The sequence below is a fragment of the Dendropsophus ebraccatus genome, chromosome 4 (assembly GCF_027789765.1).
Source record: "Dendropsophus ebraccatus isolate aDenEbr1 chromosome 4, aDenEbr1.pat, whole genome shotgun sequence".
In the NCBI taxonomy this organism is placed as follows: domain Eukaryota; kingdom Metazoa; phylum Chordata; class Amphibia; order Anura; family Hylidae; genus Dendropsophus; species Dendropsophus ebraccatus.
This window is the reverse complement of record NC_091457.1, coordinates 55,964,755-55,991,039: the sequence shown is the minus strand read 5'-3', so window position 1 is coordinate 55,991,039 and position 26,285 is coordinate 55,964,755. Positions and strand designations below refer to the sequence as shown.

The window sequence follows — 26,285 nt, the reverse complement described above, 5'->3', positions numbered from 1 at the left end:
TTAGTGTCTGCAGAGGGGTAGGTCATTTGGCTTGAGCATATGCTAAATAGAAGCTCCCCAGCCACCTGTTGGTTTAAAAAAGAAAAAAAAAAAAAGCTCTCCTATGGCAATATGTGTCTGTGGTAGAGCTAGTATTAAATAGTCACTGAGCTGGTCACACTGTACAGGAAATACAAGGAGACGGAGCAAGTACAGGACAAAGGTTGAGTCTCGCCCCTATTCCTACAGCAACACAGGGAGGAGCGAAGCTGAGCTCTTCTTTCATTTACCTCAGCAGCATCATGGCCGGAAACAAGTAAGTCGTCTACTCCGAGAGGGGGAGGCTGGGAGGACTATGGAGAAGGAGGATCTGGCAGTGAATACGGGCACTTGTTTTAAAGGATTAACGTCACTGTAACCAGTGTGATGCAAGGCTACACCATGAGCCACCAGGGTATCTCTATACCTACCTCTCTTCTCCATGCTCCTTCGCTATAGTGTAGGACATTATGGGACACACAGCAAGACCTTGTACTCTATAGCTGTCACCTACACTAATGCTAAGTTTACACGGAGCGATAATTCGCCCCATTGTACGATTAACGATTTCCAAGTAACAATTTTTTTTTTATAACGATTAGCGTTTAGACGGTACGATATATCGTCCAGAAAATTCATTTTGCGATCGCTCAAGCCTATCTCACACATAGGTAAAATCAGTGAACGACTGTTTACACGGAACGATCAGCGAATTTTTTGCGAACGACGATTTAAGAACCTGTTAAAAGATCAAAATGAACGATTTTTTGATCGTTCGCCGCGTTTACACGTACGATTATCGTTCGAATTCGTTCCGTGTAAACCCAGCATTAGGGTACTATTACACCAACAGATCTGACGAAAGATTATCTGCCAAAGATTTGAAGCCAAACCCAGGAGTGGATTTGAAAAGAGGAGAAATCCAGTATTTCCTTTATGACCTGTTCTCTGTTTATAGTCTGTTCCTGGATTTGGCTTCAAATCTTTGGCAGATAATCTGTCGTCAGATCTGTTGGTCCTGTGGACAGATCACTATGATACCAGATACTTAGGACAGTAATCTTTATCTGGGACTGAGGTACAGCTCACCTGTGGGGTCTGTTGTCTTCACCACATGTTCATGCATTTCTACTGCTTTTGCTTGAGATTTGCTTGTTTGTGTTGGATATTTAAAATTAAGGGTGCGTTCACACATACAGGATCCGCAGCAGATTTGATGGCCCAGATTTGCTTTGCATTGAATCTGCAACTTCAAATCTGGGCCATCAAATCTGCTGCAGATCTGCTGCGAATACGATACGTGTGAAGGTACCCTAAGGTTGCATTCACACGTACAGGATCGGCAGCAGATTTGATGGCCCAGATTTGAAGTTGCAGATTCAATGCAAAGTAACTCTGGGCCATCAAATCTGCTACGGATCTGCCACAGATTTGCTGCAGATTCAAATCTGCGCCATCAAATCTGCTGCAGATCCTGTATGTGTGAACGCACCCTAAAGGGGTTATCCAGGATTAGAAAAACATAGCTGCTTTTTTTCACCAGTCTGCATGTTGTGTGTGGTATTACCACTTGGCACCATTTATTTCAGTGGAACTGATCTGCAATACCAGGCACAAACTGAGGACAAAAGTGGTGCTGTTTCTAGAAGAAAGCAGCCATTTTTAATCCTGGATAACCCCTTTAACATTTGAGTTTGCAGTGGAAAACTTTAGTTAGGTTTAGTGACATTCCTGAAATTTTTATAAGGAACACAGATTCTTAATAAATTTGGCGCATCTTTGACTATCCATATTCCACAGTCCATGTCAACTGGAGCTGGAATAGTATTTCGCTATAATTCATGGATTTTTTTCTGTCTTACTGCCAGAATGTAACAGAGCTGAATTTGTCAATGTACCACAACTCTCAGTCCTAATAGAAATCAATGTATATAATGTCCATATCATGTGATAAATACAACTCTGGGCACTAACAACGTCTGCTCTGCTACCTATATATGTTTATATATTTTCAGGATGATAGAAAAATCAATGTACTGTATATAATTAGGAATATTTGTGTTGGGAGAAGGGTGTTGGGAGTCCATACTACTTCCTTGCTCTTGATAGGCCATGGTGTTATGTCTGAAGAGATTGTGTTTCAGGACTGTTTGGTTGCCACCCTAGAGAGTGCATACAGTACAATGAGAAACCCCAGCAGGGCCCTATGAATCTAGAGAAAACTCTTATACGACAGCTAATAGCGCCACTTTCCATTAGTGCAAAAGTATTATTCTGTCACGAAATTGGTAATTCATTGTTAGGGTAAGACTGGCCGACTAGAGTAATAGAGGATCTCTGGTTAGTTCTGCATCACCTGCTGAATAGACCCCACGACAGATCTTGGATTAAAAGCAGCTATCTGAAGGTACAAGAGGTTTGGGGGGGTCAGATTGTGGGTACAGAGTCACTTTAAGTGTCCTTGCTCAAATGATCACTGGATTGTTTGTGGGCCTGTTGAATTTCATCATTGTCAGTCAGATATCCCTTGTTTACACAGGGCAATATGCAGCTGATAATGATACAGTAATATAAATGGCCGCATTTGCTCGTTCGTCAGCTGATCACTGACCTTATAACATGGACCAATTATTGGAAATGAGCATGTCTAGGAAAATTCCTTAGCCTGTAATTGGTGCATGTACAAGTCTCTTTAACTCCTTTCGGCACCACAATGTACAGTTGTGTCGTGGTGCAAGTAAGGGAGGATACAGAGGGGTCACTGGTACAGGAAGAAAGTGGGTTGGGGGGGTTTATCGAAAATTCTGATGATAAGAGAGAGGCACCTTAGCCATAATGAACTTTAAATGCATCTTTAAATGAGTCCCAGCAGTACCAATGAGTCCAACCTACTATCCGTGTCAATCCTCACAATTTCCTCCATCCTATGAAGGTGATTCAGAGTCTCTACAAAGTCCATATGTGTGTTTGTGTGTGGGGTTGACCGAGGAATCACCGCCCTAGCGACACCGTATAAAATGAGGTTTAATGTCCTTCTCCAGTACCCAGCAGCACTCTGTAGTCTAGGGATAAAAACTTTGGCTGTCCAGTTATGATGGGAACTGTATTTTTGCAACAGGACCTAAGGTTCCCCATACCTGTTGTAGACCAACAAAACTGTGTGGGCAGGGGGAGTAGATTGGAAACATAGGTGGTAACCTGCCATACAAGAACCAGTCATCAGGAGCAAAAGGAAATGTGTTCACAAGGGGTATCAAATGGAATCAAGAGAGTACTTGTCATAAACATTGTCTGGAATTCATGCATGGACCTAGAGTATGTGAGTTGGGGGTCAATAAAAAAATGTGAGGTACTAAAGGGAGGTGTTAGAGGGCCAGGTTGGGAGGGGAGATCCCTTTTGTCCATTTTTGTAGAGTGGTCTTGAAGGATTTTGTGGTGGGAGTCTAACCTCGTGCAGAACCACCTGTTGCTTGGCTAGTTCAACTACCTGGTGCCCAAGATGGGGGATGTCTTCCCTAATTGCATCTACTTCCTTCTTAAAGGCTGGCTTCCAGTCTAGTGACATACGTTTCAGTGTCCAGCTTAGTGGGGAGGCCCTTTATGAAAGATTCCAGATCCCACTCAAAATCCTACTCAAGTCTTCTAAATCTGAGCCTTAAGAGAAACAGATTGCTGAACTCAGGGAGACCAGCCAAATGACAGCACTGCCGGCTGAAGTGAAAGCCCTCAATGCAGTGAAGTCCTAGGTGCATTGCCCCCTGGGAAACATGAATATGCAAAAGAAGAGCCTGTGGAGCTTCATCAAAGAGTCTCAAAACACAGGACCAGCCAGATATCCCTCCGGAATGCACCTAGGACTTCACTGCATTGAGCGCTTTCACTAGCAGCCGGCAGTGTTGTCATTTGGCTGGTCTACCTAAAATCAGCGATCAGTTTCTCTTATGGCTCTACTAGGCATTGCTCCCACCTAGCCAGAATCCTGCTCCACACTGATGAGGGGCAACACCCCGAAACAGCTGTATGTGGATGGTCACCTAGCCTTGGTTTATCCCTTGTCATTACATTGACTTATAGGGCCACTTAATATGGTGGTTTTGGTGGTTTCCTAACAGGAGCTGCTCCTTGGCTGGGTCCTTCCTGGAGGGATATCTGGCTAGTCCTGTGTTTTGAGACTCTTCAATGACGCTCCACGGGTTCTTCTTTTGCATATTCAAATCTGAGCCTTGGGAGACATGGGAAAGCAGCAGTCAGGTGCTGATGCCATCTTAAAGCAGGACTCTAAAGGTGCTTAACTGCGTGATGGAGCTAGGTTCAACTTTAGTAGGTACTGAGAGCTTCCTTTTCCCTTTGTGCATCCCATGGGTGAGAATGAAAGTACTGGGTAGGTTAAAATGCGGTGTTAGAGCAGGGCCAAGCAGAGAGCAGAACCAAGAGATTTTCTCACTCCAACATTAACAAGCAAGATAATTTACAAAATCCTAACTCAGGAGAGCCACACATACAAGAAGATGGGAAGTTTTGGGAGTCCAACTGCCACCACAGAGCTGTGATATCGGCCAAAGCAGCATTACTGATGCACTGGGCGAGGAGTGATGGTAACATTTCACTAGGACATCACTAAGATGGAGGAGCTTTGTCTTGTAGAGGCTTCGGAGGATTGCTGACAGCTTTCCACATGGATAAGATTTTCATAACATAACATATTTTCTGAGAATCCTTCTACCAATAGGGATATTATTAGTGTTGAAAGAGCATGTTCAGCCGAGTGCTTGATGGAGCATTGGGGTGCTCTATCAAGTACCTCACGGTGCTTGGGTAAAGATTGTCAGTTAAATTGTCAGTTATATCTCCTGCCCATCACAGTAATGTTTTGCATTTTTTTGTTCTTATTTTTGTATATTTCTTTTACACATCCCTTTAAGGAACAAAATATACAAAAATTTGATGACAGAAATGCAGTAGGTTACTTGAAGGTGAACCAGGCACACTTGGCTCTACCGAGCAGGGTGCACCTGGTGAAATACTTGAGTTTTCCATTGATTTCAATGGGGTTCAGTACTTGAGCACTCGAGCATTGAAAAATGCTGAACTCGAGTAATGAACACTCAAGCATTTCAGTGCCCGCTCAACACTAGATATTATACTATACAACATGTCATATTTATTTTATGGTGAAGTATTCCTTTAATATTTATGGTTGTGTCTATGTCTTAGGGTACAAACACACTTGACGTATTTGCTGCGTGAATCAGTCTTAAAAATAAGCAGGCAAAACGCAGGTTGGCTTTATACAATTGTTCTGCGTTAAAATACGCAATTGCGTATTTTTGAAGCGTGAAGCTACATGCGTTTTTTGCACAGGTTGTTAACAACTGATGCTTTGCTAACAACAAGCTTCACGCTTCAAAAATACGCAATTGCGTATTTTAACACAGAACAATCGCATAAAGCCAACCTGCGTTTTGCCTGCTTATTTTTAAGACTGATTCACGCAGCAAATACGTCAAGTGGGTTTGTACCCTTAAAGGAGAAGTCCTGCGTTTTCTAAAAGCCAGCAGCCTGGAGGGGGGGGGGAATTGATTACAAGTAGGAACTTAAGGCCCTATTCCACGGAACGATTATAGTCCGTATTCGGCCGATATTGGCCGCTACGGACAATAATCGTCCCGTGGAATAGAGTGTAACGGTCAGCCGACATCGTTCATGTCGGCTGATCTTTGCAGTCGCTTGTTTTTCAATATGTTGAAAAACAAGCGACTGATACAGCAACAATCTGCTGCCGTCGCTCCGTTGAATAGAAGCATCGGCAGCAGACGCTGCTGTATCCTATGGGCTGCCCGGACGATCAGCGATCACCTGGGCAGCCCCCCCGCAGCTCCCCGCCGCTCCTCACTTACTCACCCGCTCGCTGCAGCCGCGTTGAATAGCGGCGGCAGCGAGCGGGGAACGAGGAGCAAACGAGCGCTGAGAGCCTCTAGACGGCCCGTGGAATAGGACCATTACCTCTCCCCGTGGCTGCAGTGAGTGGCTGGAGCAGCTGCTGGAAGTTATTTTCCTCTGGGCACGGGGACAGGTAAGTTGTTACTTGTAATAAATTTCCCCTTTTCTCTCTGCAGGCTGCTGGCTTTTAGGAAACGCCGAAGTTCTCCTTTAAATAAATAGTCCATGGTATTTGATAATGTAATACCCACACTTCTTTACTTATGGGTTTAGTAATCATGGTTGGCACAGGCAGTGACCAACTTAATATAGATTAAAAAAAGAAGTACAATCGTGTATTATACTCTATGTATTAGTGGACTAGTGTTTTATACGGTATGCACACAGCTTTAGGGTTTTTCATTCTATCAGATTCTGTACTAATTCAATAGAAAAAGTGGTATTCTCCAAATCATTATGGCCTAGATTTATGAAAGAGTGTAAAATATAGACTGGTGTAAACTGCTCACAGCAACCAATCACAGCTCAGCTTTCATTCTACCAGAGCTGCTGGCTGTAAAAGCTGTCAGTACTTGGAGCTGATGCATCAGCCACGCTGCAGAACTTGTTCAGGAATTATTTGAGGAATGCGACAGCCGAAACATGGTGTTAATATGCTCTCCATTCCATAGTTTTTAACCCAATCAGGCATCTGGGGGAAAAACTAGAAAAATAAGTTCTTCCATGGGGGATGCACCTCACAATTTTTCTATATGTTGCTAACATCTTGCAGCCAGACACTGCAGGACACCTTCAGTCTTATAGAGCCCATGCCTTGAAGGGTCAGGACTGGTTAGGCAGCACATGCATTACAGATTTTAATGCTCTTGTTCTCCCCTTTGCTATAATTGGCTTCCTGCCCTTGTAATAGCTCACCCTACCTTCAGATATGTAACCTGACAGCTTAGCTCTGATAAACCTTGTACATTCTCACATCGGTCAAGCTGGAAAAACATGGAGCAACATTTTATAAGGCTCTTTTCACACTGTATGTTTGCAGTGTCCCACAGAGATATATTTCAGGGGAGTGGTGTCTGTCACACATAGACTCCCATGTGAAAACAAAACCCGTATTGTGCAATATACATTTTTTTACCTTATTATGCTGTATGGAATAGCAAAGCAGCATGCACGATACCATCCAGCAAATATACCCTAATGGAGACCATCCACAGGTAATGGGGTCTGTGGATATGTTTGATGTATTAGTCCAGGGCCGTCTTAACAGCATTATGGGCCCTTGGGCAGAGGTGCGAATTGCCCCCCCCCCCCAACCGCCGCCATCAAATCCCCCACATCTTTGCATATAGTGCCCCCCATAGTAGCCAATTCCCCCATATAGTGCCCCCCATAGTAGCCAGTGCCCCCCATATTAGCCAGTACCCCCCATAGTAGCCAGTACCCCCCATAGTAGCCAGTGCCCCACATAGTAGCCAGTGCCCCCCATAGTAGCCAGTACCCCATAGTAGCCAGTGCCCCCCATAGTAGCCAGTGTCCCCCATAGTAGCCAGTGTCCCCCATAGTAGCCAGTGCCCCTATAGTAGCCAGTGCCCCCCATAGTAGCCAGTACCCCCATAGTAGCCAGTGCCCCCCATAGTAGCCAATACCCCTATAGTAGCCAGTGCCCCCCATAATAGCCAGTGCCCCCCATAGTAGCCAGTGCCCCCCATAGTAGCCAGCACCCCTATAGTAGCCAGTGCCCCCCATAGTAGCCAGTGCCCCCCATAGTAGCCAGCACCCCTATAGTAGCCAGTACCCCTATAGTAGCCAGTGCCCCCCATAATAGCCAGTGCCCCCCATAGTAGCCAGTGCCCCCCATAGTAGCCAGCACCCCTATAGTAGCCAGTGCCACCCTATAGTAGCCAGCACCCCTATAGTAGCCAGTGCCCCCCATAGTAGCCAGTGCCCCCATAGTAGCCAGTGCCCTCCATAGTAGCCAGTGCCCCCCATAGTAGCCAGTGCCCTCCATAGTAGCCAGTGCCCTCCATAGTAGCCAGTGCCCCCCATAGTAGCCAGTACCCCTATAGTAGCCAGTGCCCCCCATAGTAGCCAGTGCCCCCCATAGTAGCCAGCACCCCTATAGTAGCCAGCACCCCTATAGTAGCCAGTGCCCCCCATAGTAGCCAGTGCCCCCCATAGTAGCCAGTGCCCCCCATAGTAGCCAGTGCCCCCATAGTAGCCAGTGCCCCCCATAGTAGCCAGTGCCCTCCATAGTAGCCAGTACCCCTATAGTAGCAAGTGCTCCCCATAGTAGCCAGTACCCCTATAGTAGCCAGTGCCCCCCATAGTAGCCAGTACCCCTATAGTAGCCAGTGCCCCCCATAGTAGCCAGTACCCCTATAGTAGCCAGTGCCCCCCATAGTAGCCGGTGCCCCCCATAGTAGCCAGTGCCCCCATAGTAGCCAGTGACCCCCATAGTAGCCAGTACCCCTATAGTAGCCAGTGCCCCCATAGTAACCAGTGCCCCCATAGTAGCCAGTGCCCCCATAGTAGCCAGTGACCCCTATAGTAGCCAGTGCTCCCCATAGTAGCCAGTGCCCCCATAGTAGCCAGTGCCCCCATAGTAGCCAGTACCCCTATAGTAGCCAGTGCCCCCATAGTAGCCAGTGCCCCCATAGTAGCCAGTGACCCCCAAAACAACAAACCAGTTACTCACCTGTCCGGCGGCCCCAGCAGCTCCTCTCCCTCATCCTCCCTCATCCCTCATCCTCATCCTCCGGGCACAGGCGGCGGGGCACAGAGAGACTGCCTGTGCCGGAAGCGTCCGGCTGCACGACACATCCAGGACACAGGCAGCGTCTCTGTACCCCGCTGCCTGTGCCCGGAGGATGACGGGAGTGGCGTGCTGACGGGAGAGGAGCTGCTGGGGCCGGCGGACGGGTGAGTTCCTGGACTGCCGGCCCCTTCTATCGCCACTTAGCTGAGCCGATCAGAAGCCCAGGAAAGTGCTGCTCATTGCACTTTCCTGGGCTTCTGATCGGCTCAGCTGAGAAGCGATAGAAGGGGCGGGCGGAGGGGATCGCTCAGGGCTGCTCACTATGCATATGCTTAGTGAGCGGCAATACAGGGGGCGGGCAGGACGGCTTCCTTGCGGTGCTCAGCACTGCTTGGAAGCCGTCTTCGCTTTATAGGACGCACTTAGTTTTATAAGTGCGTCTTATAAAGCAAAAAATACAGGTCACAGAGGGCAGGGGCCCCCTAGGACGCAAGGGCCCCCGGGCAGCCGCCTACCCTGCCCAATGGGTAAGATGGCCCTGTATTAGTCAGGAGATTTTGCAAAGCAATTTCCCATTCTTCTTTGATGGATTTATTTAGATGTGATTGGAAGGAAAAATATCTTACAAGATGTAAGTGGGTTCCTTCAGATACATCATGTAGGCAGTTCTGGGGGTGCAGCAGAAAAAGTTGTCAGATTGGACACATAGATTGCAACACTTGATGTCAGTAAATGACAATGCCCTTGTTTATGCAAGAAAAGGGGTCAGTGGGCCCCAGTTACGAGTCTCAAAACCCTGGAATAGTCAGATATCCCTCCTGGGAAGGAAAACTGTTGCTAAAATGTGCCTCCTAGTGAGGAGATCACCAAACCACCTTGTAGTAAGGGGATCTGTTACTAGGTTTATGCTGCATTAAATGAGAGCAGCATAAACTAGTGACAGAAATGCTGAACAGATCGGTGTATCACTTACATCATTATGTTCAGCCGTTCTCCTAATATGCAGGAGAATAGGATTCTTGTCACACCCCTCCCCCCGCCCTCAGGCTGCTGATTGACAGTTGACTGCCTATACACAGCATGCTTGTGGGCAGAGTTTTCTGCTTCTCATGCATATTGAGGACTACTGGGCTCACGCACATAATGGAAATGACTACTTATTGTCCATGTTATTCGGGAGGATATCTCTGGATCAGCTGCACAGAACAATGTAAGTGATACATCTTTCTGTTCAGCTTCTCTGTCACTAGTATATGCTATCCTTAGATAGGACAGCATAAACCTACTGACAGTCTCTTTAAGTCCCACTTGGTTGCGAGTATTGGGACAGAAATCGGGAAATACCAGGGTGGCCCCTTTTACGTCTAACTCAGTTGTAAGCATACCTCCCAACTTTTGTGCAGAGGAAAGAGGGACAGTCATGGCAATGTGCCATGCCCCCATAGCCACGCCCCTCATAACCGCATCACCTATTACCATTACATAAGAAACAAATATTATCACCAGATCTTTACCACATAGTGACTTATCCCCCCCTTATACCATTACTGTATAACATCCACTATACACAGAGCAGTACTCTCCCTCAGCAGTGACCATATAGCGGTAGATGAGGCTGTACACAGAGCAGTACTCTCGCTCAGCAGTGACCATATAGCGGTAGATGAGGCTGTACACAGAGCAGTACTCTCCCTCAGCAGTCACCATATAGCGGTAGAGGCGGCTGTACACAGAGCACAGACCCCCTTGTCTAACTCTCAGGGTGCTGATCCTGCTCTCAGCTGAGAAGTGAATGTATGGCGTCTAAGCAATGCTCTGTGATGTAAACAGGCTGCACTCCAGACTGATATATTTGGAGCAGCTTCTGCTGACATATCCCCAATACTATATATGTACAGGCTTCATATTTATCAAGCAACAAGAGCCATTTTAAGGGACAAGCTATATGTAGTGATAATGCTGTAGGCTTTCCACATCAAAATCCATGGCAGGAAATTTACACCAAATTAGGAGTATTTAGTATTTTCTGCTGTGGAAAAACCTTCAGTTGTTGATTTTGCCGCATGTAAACTGGATGTGTGGAAACATTTTTTTTAACTGATCCACTTTGTTGTTTCTGTGAATGTAGCTAATCCTTGCCAATTAAATCCATAATAATAATAATGTAAAATATTAAATTACTTGGTGCCATATATCTGTGAAAATGAAAGGACTCTTCCATCATTCACCCTGTAAATACATGATAAATTCATGAATATCAGATAGATGGATAGAGAATGTGTATATATAATATATATATATATATATATATATATATATATATATATAAAATATAATATATATATATATATATATATATATATATATATATATATAATATATTTACTTAATGTCAGTGCTAAATCTCACCAAAGAGGACTGTTTAGTGGGCGACCTATTGTCAGAGTAGCATACCGCCTCAGGGCATCCACACCCACAACACAAGGGCAGTGTGACCGAAGGCTTACATACAGTATATAACAACATCACTGTTCTGCAAGTAGCTTTATCCCATGGTGAATCCTGCTGCATATAAACTGTAGGTAATGCTTGCTATTTCTTATATTTTATGCTATTTCTTATATTGCTATTTTATGTCTACCATTTTGTGGAGCCTTTTTCTGAGCTTTTCACTGGCCATGTCATTTTGACTTTTTGTCATTCCGTAAGTGTAGCTTTTATCTGGCAGCTTTGCTATGAGGGCAGATAGTTTTTGTTCGCATATGTTTTACCCATATGACTGCTCTGTATGCATACACTCCACAGCTACCACATACTGTAGACTAGCATCTAATGTATTTCTGGGGTCCTGCTCCTGGCATCCATGGCAAATAGCTGATTCTCCTTGGGGGTGAGGGTGGGGGCACAGACAGAGAGGGGAATGTAGAAATTTAATTGAATAGCCATTTGTGTCCTACAGAGATGTTTGCCGGAATAGGAGCCAATAGTACAGATAGAGCATAGAGACAGGTGTTTTCTCCATGAGATGCCCCTTTAAGGCTCTGTTCCCACTCAGTTTTTTTAGTTATCTTTTACCCCTCAATTTGGTCATTATTTTCAATCAAAACCAGAAGTGGAACTGGCACAGAAAAAAATATATAAAGGAAAGATTTGCACCTTTTTCTGTGTTTTGGAACCACCTCAACTACTGACCAAAATGAGCCTAAAAATGGCTAAGAACGTGTGGACCTTTGTGCACCATAATGTAGCCTTCTGTAGACATATTTTTTCTTTTTTCTGTGTTCCAGATGGAGGGAGTGGCTGCCTCTATTTGGTCGTGCAGTCCACCTGTGTCACCCAGGTGGTGCAATTATTTTTGCAGGTATTAGACGGATCTTGCATACCCAGAGCATAGGTGTATTACACGCCATTACAGTGTAGGGTCTGCCTCAATATGAGTCCACCTTATCGTGGTGAGGAAGTTTACGCTGTTTGCAAATAGTAACCAAGAGACTGATTATTTTTGTGGGAATTTTTTTTGGCAGTTGGGGGGGGCTGCTTTTAACTATTTTCATGTCAGTGGTGGGTCTGTATCTTGCTGTTGCGGTAAGCTGTTTTTTTGTATTTTTCTATATTTTTGTGTATATTTTGTATGTAGTTTGTGATGTACTTAGGTCACTTATTTGTCTAAAATATGCACACATCTACCTCCCCTTCTAAAAAAAAAAAAAAAAATGAAATGCTTACAAAGATGCTACTACAAAACGTAACCGTATTTTACGGCAGAAAAAGTGTTCTATGTTTTTGCTTTAAAAAAATAATAAAATGCAGCAAACAACGCCCCACCCCCAATATCCATAGGTTTTTGGGCAGATTTCACCGCTATATATCTTGAGGGAGTTGTGTTCATCACAGGTTTACAGCAATGCTTGTGGGGTTCATGGGACCAATCTGGGTTGCTCTATTTGGGTCATATACTAGTATAATTTGCTATCATTTGTAGTGAGCTCTATTTTGGGTTGAATACGTTTCATTTCCCCTCAGCCTATGTTTGTATGTGCCACTTTAGTACATACATGCACTGCATATACTATCCCAGTGTGTAGTATCCCAGTGTGTAGTGTTGTATAGCTTTGGCACTTCTTTAATTGCATTCAGCACTTTATATGCATTGAGTTTTAGAGTGTTATACAGTGTTTTTTTTTTTTTTTTGTTTCATATGATATTATGGAGCTGCAGTATTCTTTCAGGTTTTGTTACTGCAAAAATCTGCACAGGAGCTGCATGTCCGTATTACATAGATGCATAACTCTGTATAGTATATAGGGACATGTGTAATAACGTGCTGCAACTCCTGTGCACAGGTATTTGCAATAGCAATGGGGAAGGGGGGAGCCCTGCACTTTGAGACACAGCGGCCTGTAAACATAAGAGGGCTGAGGAGGGGAGTTTGGGGGAGAGGAGTGGTCCCAGCTTCACCTCCTGGCTGTCATAGAGTTGGGAGGGCATAATTATAAATGGTAATAGTTGGAGAGTGATGATCTGTCAGAGCCATCTCCCACCTCCATCTATCTATGGTCTGGCATGGTCAGACACAGAGGCTGAAAATCTCTCTGCCATGCCGACCACATCACATGGAAAGAAGTGAGACAGATCAGAAAATTAGAGTAAAAAAAATAATCCAAAACAAATTTAAAAAAAATATATATATATTATTGTCTCATACATACAGGTTGTTTAAAAATATATATTAAATAATCGATGGTAGTGTCCCTTTAACTCTTCCTTTCCCATAGTTGAAGCATGAATGTTTGGCCATGCTGAATGTTGATGTGTATGAGGAGGGCAGGAGAGATAACAGTCAGTGAATACATTTTCAGCCAATAGTTATTGAAAGTGTGTGGCCACCATTAGTTGAGCCATAGACCATTACACTTGTGCCCCCTCCATTAACTTGTTTTTTGTGATTGTCAGACATGTCAAGACGCGGGGGGAGGAGGGCTCCCAATCTGAATTTAAACATCTGGTCAACTCAGAAGAGGAAGAAGAAGAAGAAACCTATCTTGACAGGGACTTTGATATACCAGACCATTCTTGCAACTTCCCAACCTACAAGACTATTGCGGCCATGTGTGGGGCTGTTGTAATACTGTGTCTCGTGGTAGCCAGTTTGGCATACCTATCAGGAAATTCAGCATGCACCTTTGTAGATGTAACTACAGAATGTGGAAAAGTACGTGGTCAGCACTGTGACAAGATTTATACATTTAAAGGGATTCCATATGCAAGTCCCCCTAAAGGATCATTACGGTGGAGACCTCCTAAAGAGCCCACCTGCTGGAATGGTACACTGGATGCTAGTGAGTTTAAATCTATGTGTGCCCAAGTGCGGCCTGTGAGTGAAACAGGTGAAGTGATGGGATCAGAAGATTGCCTCTATGTCAATGTATGGACACCGTCACTGGATCATGAGGCCAACCTGCCTGTTATGTTCTGGATACATGGTGGATATCTTCTCATCAATAGTGGATCTGAACCAGGGTACGGTCCTAATGAGGATCTAGCTAGTAACAGTCAGATAGTCCACGTCAGCTTCAACTACCGTCTCAGTGCATTTGGATTCATGGCTCTGTCGCTGCTGAGAGAGGGATCCCCCACCAACACCTCCGGTAACTACAGCTCACACCTATGTTCTCTCATTCTCTTTTCACTCTGTCACCTTCATCAAAGCGAAATACATATTCCCAAGTACCAGCAAGGAGGTAGATGCAGATGCCAAATTAGTAGAACATGATAGTGTGACCCAAAAGGTCTTTAGACTTGAGCTGCAAAAATAAAACATTGAACCAAAATCGTTAGGCTGTTTGTGTGGGGTCCCCCGTGGCAAGCTAAGGTGCTAGTGGTCAGTTTGTGCTCAGGCAAATGTGAGGCCATGAGGAGATGAAAATACTGAATAAGGTCCCATTTCAATCCCGCCTAATAAGATTTAAAAACAGTTTTGGAAACCAGCAATACTTCTGCTCTATATAACCTTTCTTCACACATTACTGCCCTTCAGGAAACTATGGCTTTATGGATCAAATCGCTGCACTAAAATGGGTACAGAAAAACATCAGATCTTTTGGAGGAGATCCAAACAAAGTAACCATCTACGGCCAGAGCTCAGGTGAGACTGATCTACATCCCTAATGCAATATCATCACCCAACAGATGTCACTATATCACTCCAATGACGCAATTCATCACAATGGGTGTAACAAGCAGCAATGTTTAAGGTAACCTTTTGTGGGGAAAAAGCTGTCAAATCCGCCAGCAAGCACCTATGTTCTAGCATAACTTTCTAGGATAATTTCTTTTCTTGGAAAACTTTGCTTATTCTGGGCTAAGTAGTCAAGTAGGCAGTCCTACTCAGTGCCTTTACACACATGGGGGGAGATTTATCAAACATGGTGTAAAGTGAAACTGGCTCAGTTGCCCCTAGCAACCAATCAGATTCCACTTTTAATTTTCCAAAGAGTGTGTGGAATGAAAAGTGGAATCTGATTGGTTGCTAGGGGCAACTGAGCCAGTTTCGCTTTACACCATGTTTGATAAATCTCCCCCCATGGTGTTTTTTCGGTGTGGTAATTTTCTCTCCTCTCTGGTGCTTTTGAGGCTCTTGGGCAGTTGTTCTAAAAACGCAGCATGCTGTGGGTGTGTCTTTTTTTTTTTTTTTTGCAAACTGTGGCGTTTTATTCTATAATAGACTTCAATGAGATTGTTCTGTTTTTTTTCCTGGCATTTTTGTCACCTTTTGTGCTCCAGTAACTAGGTCATGTGATAGCATTGAAAAAATTTAAGCAAACAAAAGCGTCAAAAATGGCAGAAAAAAACGCAAATGCATCAGCAGTTATTTTGTTGTTGTTTTTTTAAAGCCTTTAACCCCTTCCCAGGGCCGTTTTAATACATTGGTGGGCCCGGTGCACAGCCCTCAAGAGTGGGCCCCCCCCTCTTCCCTTTCGGCACTTGGTATAATGTACTGAATTTGCCCCCACACTGTATTAAGAGCCCCAATACATACAGTAGTTACCTTATAACACTATTTCCACCGTACAGTGATTACATATTACATGAAAACTGCACTGAACAAAACAAAGATATTACCAATAATACCATTACATAATACCGTCACACCATGACCCCTTCACTACAGACCCTATAACAGAGTGCAGTTACATCCAGTGACTCACAGGGGGCGTCTTCTCCGATCAGAGTCTGTCACCTTTTCTTTTTCTCTCCATCCAGTGTTGGCCACCTTAAAGTCTTCTCCTGGCTGTGAATCTTCTCTCTAGAATCTGCGAGAGAAATATTTTAGGCTCCAACACATACAGTAGTAAGTCCCCTGTACCCCTATATAGTAGTTACACCCCTCCGTACCCCTATATATTTACACCCCTCTGGCCTCCATAGTTTTAAGGTGTCCCTGTAGTATATAGACCCTTGTGTGCTCCTCCAGTTATATACAGCCCTCCTGTGTGCCCCCCATTAGTATATAGACCCCCCGTTTGCTCCCCCAGTAGTATATAGCCCCCTGTGTGCTCTCCCCAGTAGTATATAGACCCCCCGTGTGCTACCCCAGTAGATTATAGCCCCCCTGTGCGCTATCCCCAGTAGTATATAGCCCCCCCTGTTCACTTCCCAGTAGTATATAGCCCCCTGTGCGCTCCCCAGTAGTCTATAGCCCCTCTGTGCGCTCCCCCAGAAGTATACAGCCCCCTGTCCGCTCTTCCCAGTAGTATATAGCCCCCCTGTCCGCTCTTCCCAGTAGTATATAGCCCCCCTGTGTGCTCTCCCCAGTAGTATATAGCCCCCTGTGCGCTCGCCCCAGTAGTATATAGCCCCCCTGTGTGCTATCCCCAGTAGTATATAGCCCCTCTGTGCACTCCCCAGTAGTAAATAGCCCCTCTGTGCGCTCCCCCATAAGTATATAGCCCCCTTGTGCTCTCCCCAACAGTATATAGCCCCCTTGTGCTCTCCCCAACAGTATATAGCCCCCTTGTGCTCTCCCCAACAGTATATAGCCCCCTTGTGCTCTCCCCAACAGTATATAGCCCCCTTGTGCTCTCCCCAACAGTATATAGCCCCCTTGTGCTCTCCCCAACAGTATATAGCCCCCTTGTGCTCTCCCCAACAGTATATAGCCCCCCTGTGCTCTCCACAGCCCCCCCTGTGCTCTCCTCAACAGTATATAGCCCCCCCGTGCTCTCCCCAACAGTATATAGCCCCCCGTGCTCAGTATATAGCCCCCCGTGCTCTCCCCAACAGTATATAGCCCCCCTGTGCTCTCCCCAACAGTATATAGCCCCCCCTGTGTTTTCCTCAACAGTATATAGCCCCCCGTGCTCTCCTCAACAGTATATAGCCCCCCCTGTGCTCTCCCCAACAGTATATAGCCCCCCCTGTGCTCTCCCCAACAGTATATAGCCCCCCTGTGCCCTCCCCAATAGTATATAGCCCCCTTGCTGTGCGCAACCCCCCCCCCCCCCCCCGTTCCGTTCAGTACCGCTGCTTCTGCTGAAGTGCAGCAGCGGTGGACGGGGGGGCCCTGCAGGGGGCGCCATGGAGGGGTAAGTAGATTACCCATCCATGGCGCTCCACCCTGACAGGCTGGTGGCCGGAGCCCTGTGCGACAGCATTGGTCGCACATAGCAACGGCCGGCCTGCTCAGGGTGAGCCCCTTTAACCAGTGGGCCCGGTGCACGTGCACCATGTGCCCTCTGGTTAAAGCGGCCCTGCCCCTTCCCGCATGAGGGTGTAACTGTACGTCCTCATGCGGGTGGGGAAGTTTAAAGGGGGGTCGTGTGGCTACCCTGCTCTGAACCGCAATGGTCCCGGGTGCTGTCTGTAGCCTGGGACTGCGGCAATTAGCGGGAACAGTCCGATTGCCGTGCCCACTAATTAGCCTTTTAAATGCAGCTGTTGATGTTCCTTTGCAGCTTCCCTGGTGTCTAGTGGGGAGGATCGCACCCCCGGTCGCGGACGATCGATCCCCGCATCTGGAATTGGCCGGGGCCTGCACCGTAATGGCGCTGATGCCGGCTTGGCATTCTATTGTTTCCGGCTGCAGCAGCCGAAAGTAATAGAATGCCTATATCATGGAACTATGCAGTATTACTATACTGCCTAGATCTCAATGAGAGATCAGTGTAGTTATACTAGAAGTCCCCCAGGGGGGCTTTTAGTATATGTGTAAAAAAAATAAATAAATAAATAAATTTTTATGTATAATTAAAGAAAATCCTCTTCCCTAATAGAAGTAAAAAAAAAAAAAAAAAATCGTATATGCGCAATCAAGGTGCCCATATAAAGCACAGATTATGGCGCAAAAAATGACACCTGACACAGCCCCATAGACCAAAGGATAAAAGCCCTATAAGCCTGGGAATAGAGCGATTTTAGGGGAACATTAATTTAGTAAAAAGGTTTTAATTTTTTAAAAGTCATCAAATAATAAAATAAAAGTTAAATAAAATTAAAAAAAGTTCGTTTTTTTTCCCAATTTTATCACATTTTATTTTTTCGGGTTTTGCAGTGTACTTAATGCAAAAGTTAAGCCTGACACTGCAAAGTACAATTATTGGCGCAAAAAATAAGGGCTTATGTGGCACTGTAGGTGAAAAAATGCGAATGTTATTACCTTTTAAACACGAGGAGGAAAAAACAAAAGCGCAAAAAATAAAAAATTAGTCTGGTCCTGAAGGGGTTAAAAAATGCCACATAAAAAGGATGTGTGAGGGCACCCTAAATGAACTTGAACTTTTGTCACAAAACTACATATCAATCTGCTCATCTCCCCCTACTCTATAACAAATTGGATTCCATTTTTATTGTAAGGGTATGTTCACACAACCGATGGAGCTTAAGAAATGCAATGGGACAGGCTGAATTTCAAGCGGAGTCCGCCATGTGGCCTCCGCTTGAAATTTCCATGTGTATTCTGTTGTGTGAGCATACCCTTAAAGGGGTTATGCAAACTACACCTGAACTGGAGACAATAGTAGGGGGAAAAGTGGCCATGTTTTTGTAGCGCTGGATAACCCCTTTAGGTGCTCAAGGTTCCCAAACACTCACTTTAGCTAGGAGACATCTTATAGTACATGACAGTATACCTATACTATTCTTATAGTTCCAAGCCTTCTCTATGGTATGACATGCAGGGATTCTTCCGCTCACTTTATTCTATTTTTGTTTTTGCAGGAGGAACCTCGGTGTGGGCTTTGATGGTCTCACCTCTAGCCAAGGGTCTTTTTCATCGTGCCATAGACATAAGTGGATCCTCTGTATTTAAATCCACTATGGAGGAGGCCGAGGATGACAACCTTATATTCCTGAACCGCACTGGCTGCCGGGACGCTCAGTGCCTAAGGAGTCTCAGTATACATAAAATCCTTCAGGTGAGAGCTCTTCTAGGTGACGTATCTCAGAGCACATACCTCATTACTAGAGATGAGCGATCCTTGCGCTGTATCCACCCGCTGCGCGGAGCCGGCAGACAGCAGGAGTGAGATGACCAGATTTCTGGAAATCCGGCAGGTTCGCTCATCTCTACTCATTACCACTGTTTGTACACATGCTTGTTTACTATCAGAATTCCCTGTATTTTTTAAATATAAATTCTAAACAGCAGATCTGAAAAGTTTTTGCACTTAGACCTTATTTACATCTGTTCGGTCTGTTCCAGAGTCTGTTTAAACAGTGGGACATAAACGGATGCGTTGACCTTGAGCAGCCATTGGAATGGGCGGACCTAGAGGGGCGGGGCCTAGGCCTCTATGTCAGCCCATTCCAATGTCTGGACGCAGATGACTTCACTGAGAGGATGGGGCAGATGTGGGGGGGAGATATGGGGATTCCATGGTCATTAAGCCCTGCCTCTATGGCACTCTCCACCATGTATTTTTGAAGGGAGAGACCACAAAGAAATCCTTTATATGGTAAGACATAAAATGTCCACAATATAAACTTATGAACTGGGCTGTGAACTCCTGATATGAAAAGGGGATGACCATATTACTTTAACTTATATGGCTGCAATGGAGCTGGAATGAAACAAATAACAGAATTCTGCATAATGCAGAATTCTGGTGGCAAGTTAGCATTATATATGCAAATAAAACTGTATAAATGAAATGCTTCTTTTACAGCAATGCATTATAACATCATGTTGTGAATCATTCCATAACAAACTTTGCCTGTGTTACTCCTAGTCTATTCCTTATTTTGGATATCCAGACTGGGCCGCAGAAGACTTATGTGATCTACCACAGAAAGGAAAATTTGCTGGTCCACTGCCTGTAGTGGATGGATACGTAGTGCCTGCTCCTCCACTGGATGTGTGGAAACAGAAAATACCAGGTTATAGCGATGTGCCATATGTAATTGGTACCACTCTTCAGGAAGCAGAATTTGCGTAAGAACCATCTTGTGGAATATGGTTGTGTGCTCGTTCTAATAAAGACGTGAAGCTTAACAGATTTTGACAGATCTGTTCATTCTGCTAAAGTTTTTTTTTCTTTGCAGCCCAGTATATACCAATATGTCCAAATGGTCGGAAGATGATTACCGTTGGTTTGTGAATTGTAAGTGGCATGTATATAGTATTGCAGTTCTTTCCGCAGACTATAATAGCCTTTTGATTTCCTCTATTTGTTCTCCGTTCTAGTACATCTCAAGACATTTGGAGAAAATCTGTCAGCAAAAGCCCTGGCTCTCTATCCCACCTCTGAATTCTGCTCCCACCCTGAAAGATGTGTGGAGAAAACGTACATGACTATGGTGTCAGACCTCAGAACCTCCTGTCCTAATAATATACTGGCCCGACAAGCTGCAGGTACCATCAGCGACCTATGCTCACAGATTACACTTTGTAGACAAGGCTGTAAAATCTACAGCTTTTTATTTGTTAACACTTGCCTTCCTGATCATTCAATTATAAGAGGAGAGAATTCTCCCCACAAAAGAAACCTCAGCTGGTCTCTTCCTCTAGCTTGGCCCAGATCAGAAATAATATTCTGGATCCCAACTCATGCTGTGGACTGGGGTGAGCTAACCATATGGTGTGTTTTTCCAACATTACTGCATGCCTTGTAGTATTGCATTCTACAGTCTTGAAAAACTTCAGGACAATTCCTTTAGGAAATAAAGTGGCAGTCAAATTCCGCAGTGGGTTCACACTGCGGAATCCGCACGGAGAGGTTCCCATGGATTCCGTCACTCGCCCCGCTTACATACATTTCCGTCCGTTCCATAGACTACATTGCGTGATCAGATGAATTTTGTGGTAAGAATTGACATGTCAATTCTTTTGACAGACAGCAGAATCCGCCTGTGCATGGACTAGAGGCTATGGCATAGGCTTAGATGCACACGGCAGTGAGCAGGGGCAAGCAACGGAATTAGCGGGAATTCCTCAGTGTGAACCCACCCATACTCTTTCCCAGAAACTGGACATTAAGGCTGGAATCACACAAGGCAATTTTTTTGGGAAAACTGCTACTGCAGAGCGGCCTGTCTGAGCTAACAGGCCACTCAGCAAATCACTGGCTGCAATGGACTGAAGCCGCAGCACACAATGCCCGGATGCATACAGAGTGCAGGAGAAGACTGGGAATGTGAGCAGGTGAATTATTAACTGTTTGGGCAATCAACAGCGCATCGATACACGTGATAGCGATAAACAGTCGGCGGCCATTGATTTTAGGCCTGGGCCTAAAGAGACAATCAGCTGATAAATCGAGCCAATTATGATTTAGTGTAATAGGGCCCTAAGTTTATGTGTATTACTACAACTTTCTTCCAGAAATAGCATCACTCCTGTCCTCAGTGCAGTTTCGAAGCTCACTTTCATTGAAGTGATTCAAGCTTACTTCTAATACCACATATCACAACCTGGGAACAGGAGTGGCGCTGTTGTTGCTAGAATATACTGTAGCTGGGGGGGGGGGGGGGGTTCTATTGCTGGATAACCATTTTAATATACCACAATTGTAGTTAAAGGGAATGTGTCACCTAGATTTTCTTTTACAGACACTAAAAGTTGTTCTATTATTCCAATCTGTTTCTATTTCCCTTTTTGTACATTGTTATGGGGGCTGCGATATTGCCTGAGCAGTTTTTTAAAGCGACTCTGTACCCACAATCTGACCCCCCCCAAACCACTTGTACCTTTGGATAGCTGCTTTTAATCCAAGATCTGTCCTGGGGTCCATTCGGCAGGTGATGCAGTTATTATCCTAAAAAACAACTTTTAAACTTGCAGCCCTGTGCCCAACGGGTGTTGCCTAGATTGTGTATGCATTAGGCTGGAACAACCTCTCTGTCCCTCCTCCCCACCCTCCTTATCATGAGGAACGCTTCAGGCAAATCGTCTCCTATTCCCCACCCGTGTCAGCCCGGCACATGGGCTGGATAGTTAAGACACCTGTGCAATGTTCAGACAGGAGGAAGCGTTCCAGTGGCATCCCTAATGATGAAGAGGGTGGGGAGGAGGGACAGAGGGGTGGTGCAAAGTTAGGGCACAGATACAGATACACAGATACTCCCATTGTTTTTTAGGACAATAACTGCATCCCCTGCCGAACGGACCCCAGGACAGATCTTGGATTAAAAGCAGCTATCCGAAGGTACAAGTGGTTTGGGGGGGGTCAGATTGTGGGTACAGAGTCGCTTTAACAGCATTTTTAGTAACATGCTTTACAGCAAGCCTCATAGGCATAAACAACAATAGACAGACTGTCAACTAAGGGTCAGTTCACACGTACAGACTCGCAAAACGCGTAATTCTGCCGGCCACTTAACCCCTTATTCTGCTGCCCGGCTCTGGTCTGTATACATTACATTGGCAGGGCGGGAGAGCAGTACACCGGGACTCCGTGCAGCGAGGAGAGGTAATGTATACAGAGTGGGAGCCGGGCGGCAGCAAAAGGGGTTAAGGGGCCGGCAGAATTACATAATACACGCAGCGGTTGTTCAGACAGCTGTATGTAGTGACCGTGAACTGCCAGGACCTGACAGACTCGCAGCGAGATTTACGCTGCGAGCCTGTACATGTGAACTGACCCTTAAGATAAATGTGATACATAACTGAGTAATCTGTGACATTTGAGGTTGTCATTCCACAGGAAACTGCTATTGTCTCCTGTATCTACTGGTGTCACGTTGCTGAAATGCTGTACAGGTCACTTTACCGCAGCATCCACTTATCACTACATATGTATATTTAGGGGTGAGAATGATAACTGCAAGATTTTATGATTGTTTTATAATATAAATGGAACATTTAAAAATGACTGATCTGTGTTGTAATTTCAGAGGCTCTGAGCAGCCCAGTGTACCGCTATCAGGTTACCTACACACCTTCCCGTCCAGCACAAATCAACAATATCTTCAGCTACAACAGCTGGTTCTCCTTCCACATGCTGGATGTACTGGCATTTTTTGGAACAATGGACCAAGTCTTAGGAGAGACATCAGACGAGGACCGGGAATTCCAGAGACTCATAAGGAAATACTACATCCACTTTGCCAAAGAAGGTAAGATATTGAGAATAAAGACAGGGACATGTGACCTGGTGTCTCTACATCTTATCCCCTCTCATCTTATGCCTCCTTTTTTATGTACAGGGACAATGCCACCTGAGTGGCCCAGATATCCTGAGGAAACTGCAATATTATCCACGTCTCTGAGTGTGGAGAAGGACTATCGCTCTGCTCAGTGTGCATTGTGGGAGGAGAACGACATGTTCCAATATGCCTGGATCAACTAAACTGCATAGGTTGTCCTATAAAAGAGGATGTGCAGACATACTCTTTCATCTGATCTTTAGGAATGCTACTGCACAGAACAGGAAAGCTGTAAAGCAACTCTCTGGCACCCACAGGTCCTATAAATAAGACTAAGGCCTATGCACAATACTTGCTGTGGACCAGACAGTTGACCAACTTGACCCACATATTTTTTTCAAAAACATGACAATCCTCGTCTTTTTTTTCCCCTCCCACAGAAGACATCCGAATCTTGAGTTAAAGGCCTGAGTAATCTAAAACAGAATAATTGATAAGTGCTGCCTGACCATTGACAAATATGAAGCAAAGTCTAAAGATTAGGTGGAGTGCATCAAACACTAACAAGACAGCTTGAATGTAAAATGAGAAAACTAACGTTTTATAGTGGATCTCCATTCCTAGAACGCTTGTACAAAATACATTTTTGATACAGATGACACAATGTATACTACTAGCTGCAAGGCCATGATGGCCAGTGAGCACCCAAATGGTTGCTAATAGCAGCAACGCCATTAATACATGGTTACATCAGTAAGAATCTTTCCACCTAAAATATATGGGTGCAGTCGATATAGTGCCTTTTTTTTTTAGCTCTGTAGTGCTGGGAAGGTGACAATTGCTCTAAGCAAGCTCCCATTGTCTAGTACAAATTCACACTATAGTCTATACAACCTTGTAGTTCAGATTATGCTCCATGATTCCTCTCCTTTTACATGGACATTGTTCAATTTGAATACATTCACACACAACGCAGCTAGAAACCATCCCCTTAGTGTAAAATATATATATATATGTAGTTCTAGAGTAGCAATGCAGTGTAGTGAACAGGGAGCATTATAGAAATTGGAAGGGATATGGTGCACTGCTAGACCATACCTGAAATATGTTTTCCAGGGCGCAGAAGACAGCTCAAGCCTTCTGGCCCCCACCACTCACTTCCTGTATTGTACATGATGTCCAATACCTGCACAATATTTACACACCATCAGTCGGTATATACACTTAGACCCTCCCTCTTAGAGATGTGGAGATACGAAAAGTGAGGGCTAGGGAGCAGACAGCTTGAGCAACCTTCTGCTCACCGGAAAACTTCTTTAGTCAATTAAAAAGAGACATATTTTACGTTTTTATTCAGTTGGAATCAGAGAGGGAGAAGCTCTCGCCAACCTCTGTCCTGCCACTCTATAAGTCTATGTTTTTCTTTTTTTTTTTTTTTGCAAAAACAGTTATGCTTTGATTCTGTTTCCATGCTTCTAAATGAAATATATGGAGTATGATGGAGCAAGACAGTCTCAATTATAATACTTATATAGGGGTAGGAAACCTTGGCTCTCCAGCTGCTGCAAAACTACAACTCCCATCATGCCTGTACAGCGTACATGCGCTGTGCAACAAGAATGTAAATGTGTATACTAAGCCTCTGAATACTTTTAATAAGTAAAATAAATAAAGGCCTGTCTTTTATTTTAATGGGAAATAAAACAGATGATTAGCTAAGAACTATGAAAAAAAAAAAAAAAGTTGCTATTGATGCCTTTTATCCTTTAGACCAGTTTACAATCCACAGCTGTCGTGGTTGGTGTGAAGCCGTATTATTATGCTGGCCATGCCAGCCACTTAACTTCTACACAAGTGGTGTCACTTAGAAGCGAGAATCTAGCTAGTACTGTCTTAAAGGGAACCTGTCACCCCCTCCCCCCCGTGCCAGAAGCCGGCCGACTCCCTGGTGGAGACCCTTATACTTACCCCGTGCACGAAGTCCTGCTCCTGGACCCGCTCCTGTTGCCGAGATATCGCCATCGGAAGCCCAGCGCGTGCACATCAGAGTTGAGTCCGACGCTCATAGAGAATGAATGGAGAAGTCATTCTCTATGAGCGTCGGACTCATCACTGATGAGCGCACGCTGGGCTTCCGACGGCGATATCTTGGCAACGGGAGCGGATCTTCATGCACGGGCTAAGTACAAGGGTCTCCACCGGGGGGGGGGGGGGGGGGGGGGTCAACGGGCTTGGGGGGGGGGGGTGACAGGTCCTCTTTAAATATAAGTGTGTGTATCTATCTCTACACATATAGGAGGAAAGCTTTGTTTGTTTTTTGTTTAATTGAATATCAATCCCTTTTCTTTTGTGTCATGAGCAGGCATGCTTCTGTATCCTGCGTATTTAATACGGGGGTGAGGCTAAGTAACAGTCAGAAAGTAAAAATTCTGCTGCATCCCAATGCTTCTTACTGCTAGGGCAAAAGTTCCAAAGTTTTCTGTAAGACTGGGTTCAAAACACAGTATTTTGGTCATTATCTGGAACACAATTTAGTCAATATTTTTTATTAACCAAAACCAGTAGTGAGAAAAAGTGTGAACCTTTATAGTCTTTCCTCTGAAACAGTTACATTCTTGGCCAACAAAGAAGAAAAACCAGCTCAACCTTGTTGTTGCAAAAAGGACAGGCAGTGGACACTGCCCAACAATATGCAAAAAGAGGAAAAGGTCCAAAATGTTCAGTCTTAATTCATTGCATTACAATCTCCATGCAAATTCTTTAAAAAGAAAGAAAAAAAATAGTAAAAATACTGACTGAAATTAATTCCTTATTGACCAATGTACTGTGCGTTAACCCAGCATAACATTGCCAACTTTATGATTCTCGGTAGAGATGATCGAACATCGGGAAATCTTAGGTTCGTTCGAACGTGCCGCATTTGATTCCTGATGCCTTCCCAGTCCGTGGGGAAGGAGGAGACAGCCCGAGTACCGCCAGGAATTCCGGGATA

The 26,285-nt window shown here is 44.8% G+C and overlaps 1 protein-coding gene across 2 annotated transcripts; it reads left to right on the top strand.

The window, feature by feature from the left end:
* The first annotated feature begins 205 nt into the window (after positions 1-205).
* On the top strand, positions 206-24,985 carry LOC138788203 (para-nitrobenzyl esterase-like). 2 transcript variants are annotated; one of them, XM_069965871.1, is made up of 9 exons: positions 206-295; positions 13,667-14,361; positions 14,751-14,858; positions 18,929-19,125; positions 19,939-20,141; positions 20,252-20,310; positions 20,394-20,561; positions 23,042-23,263; positions 23,354-24,985. In XM_069965871.1, the coding sequence occupies exons 1-9, from the start codon at positions 282-284 to the stop codon at positions 23,494-23,496; spliced, it is 1,809 nt and encodes a 602-aa protein (XP_069821972.1). In that variant the 5' UTR covers positions 206-281; the 3' UTR covers positions 23,497-24,985. The 2 variants fall into 2 exon arrangements, with proteins under 2 accessions (XP_069821972.1, XP_069821971.1); XM_069965870.1 differs by lacking the exon at positions 206-295 and adding an exon at positions 7,118-7,172.
* Positions 24,986-26,285: the final 1,300 nt, after the last annotated feature.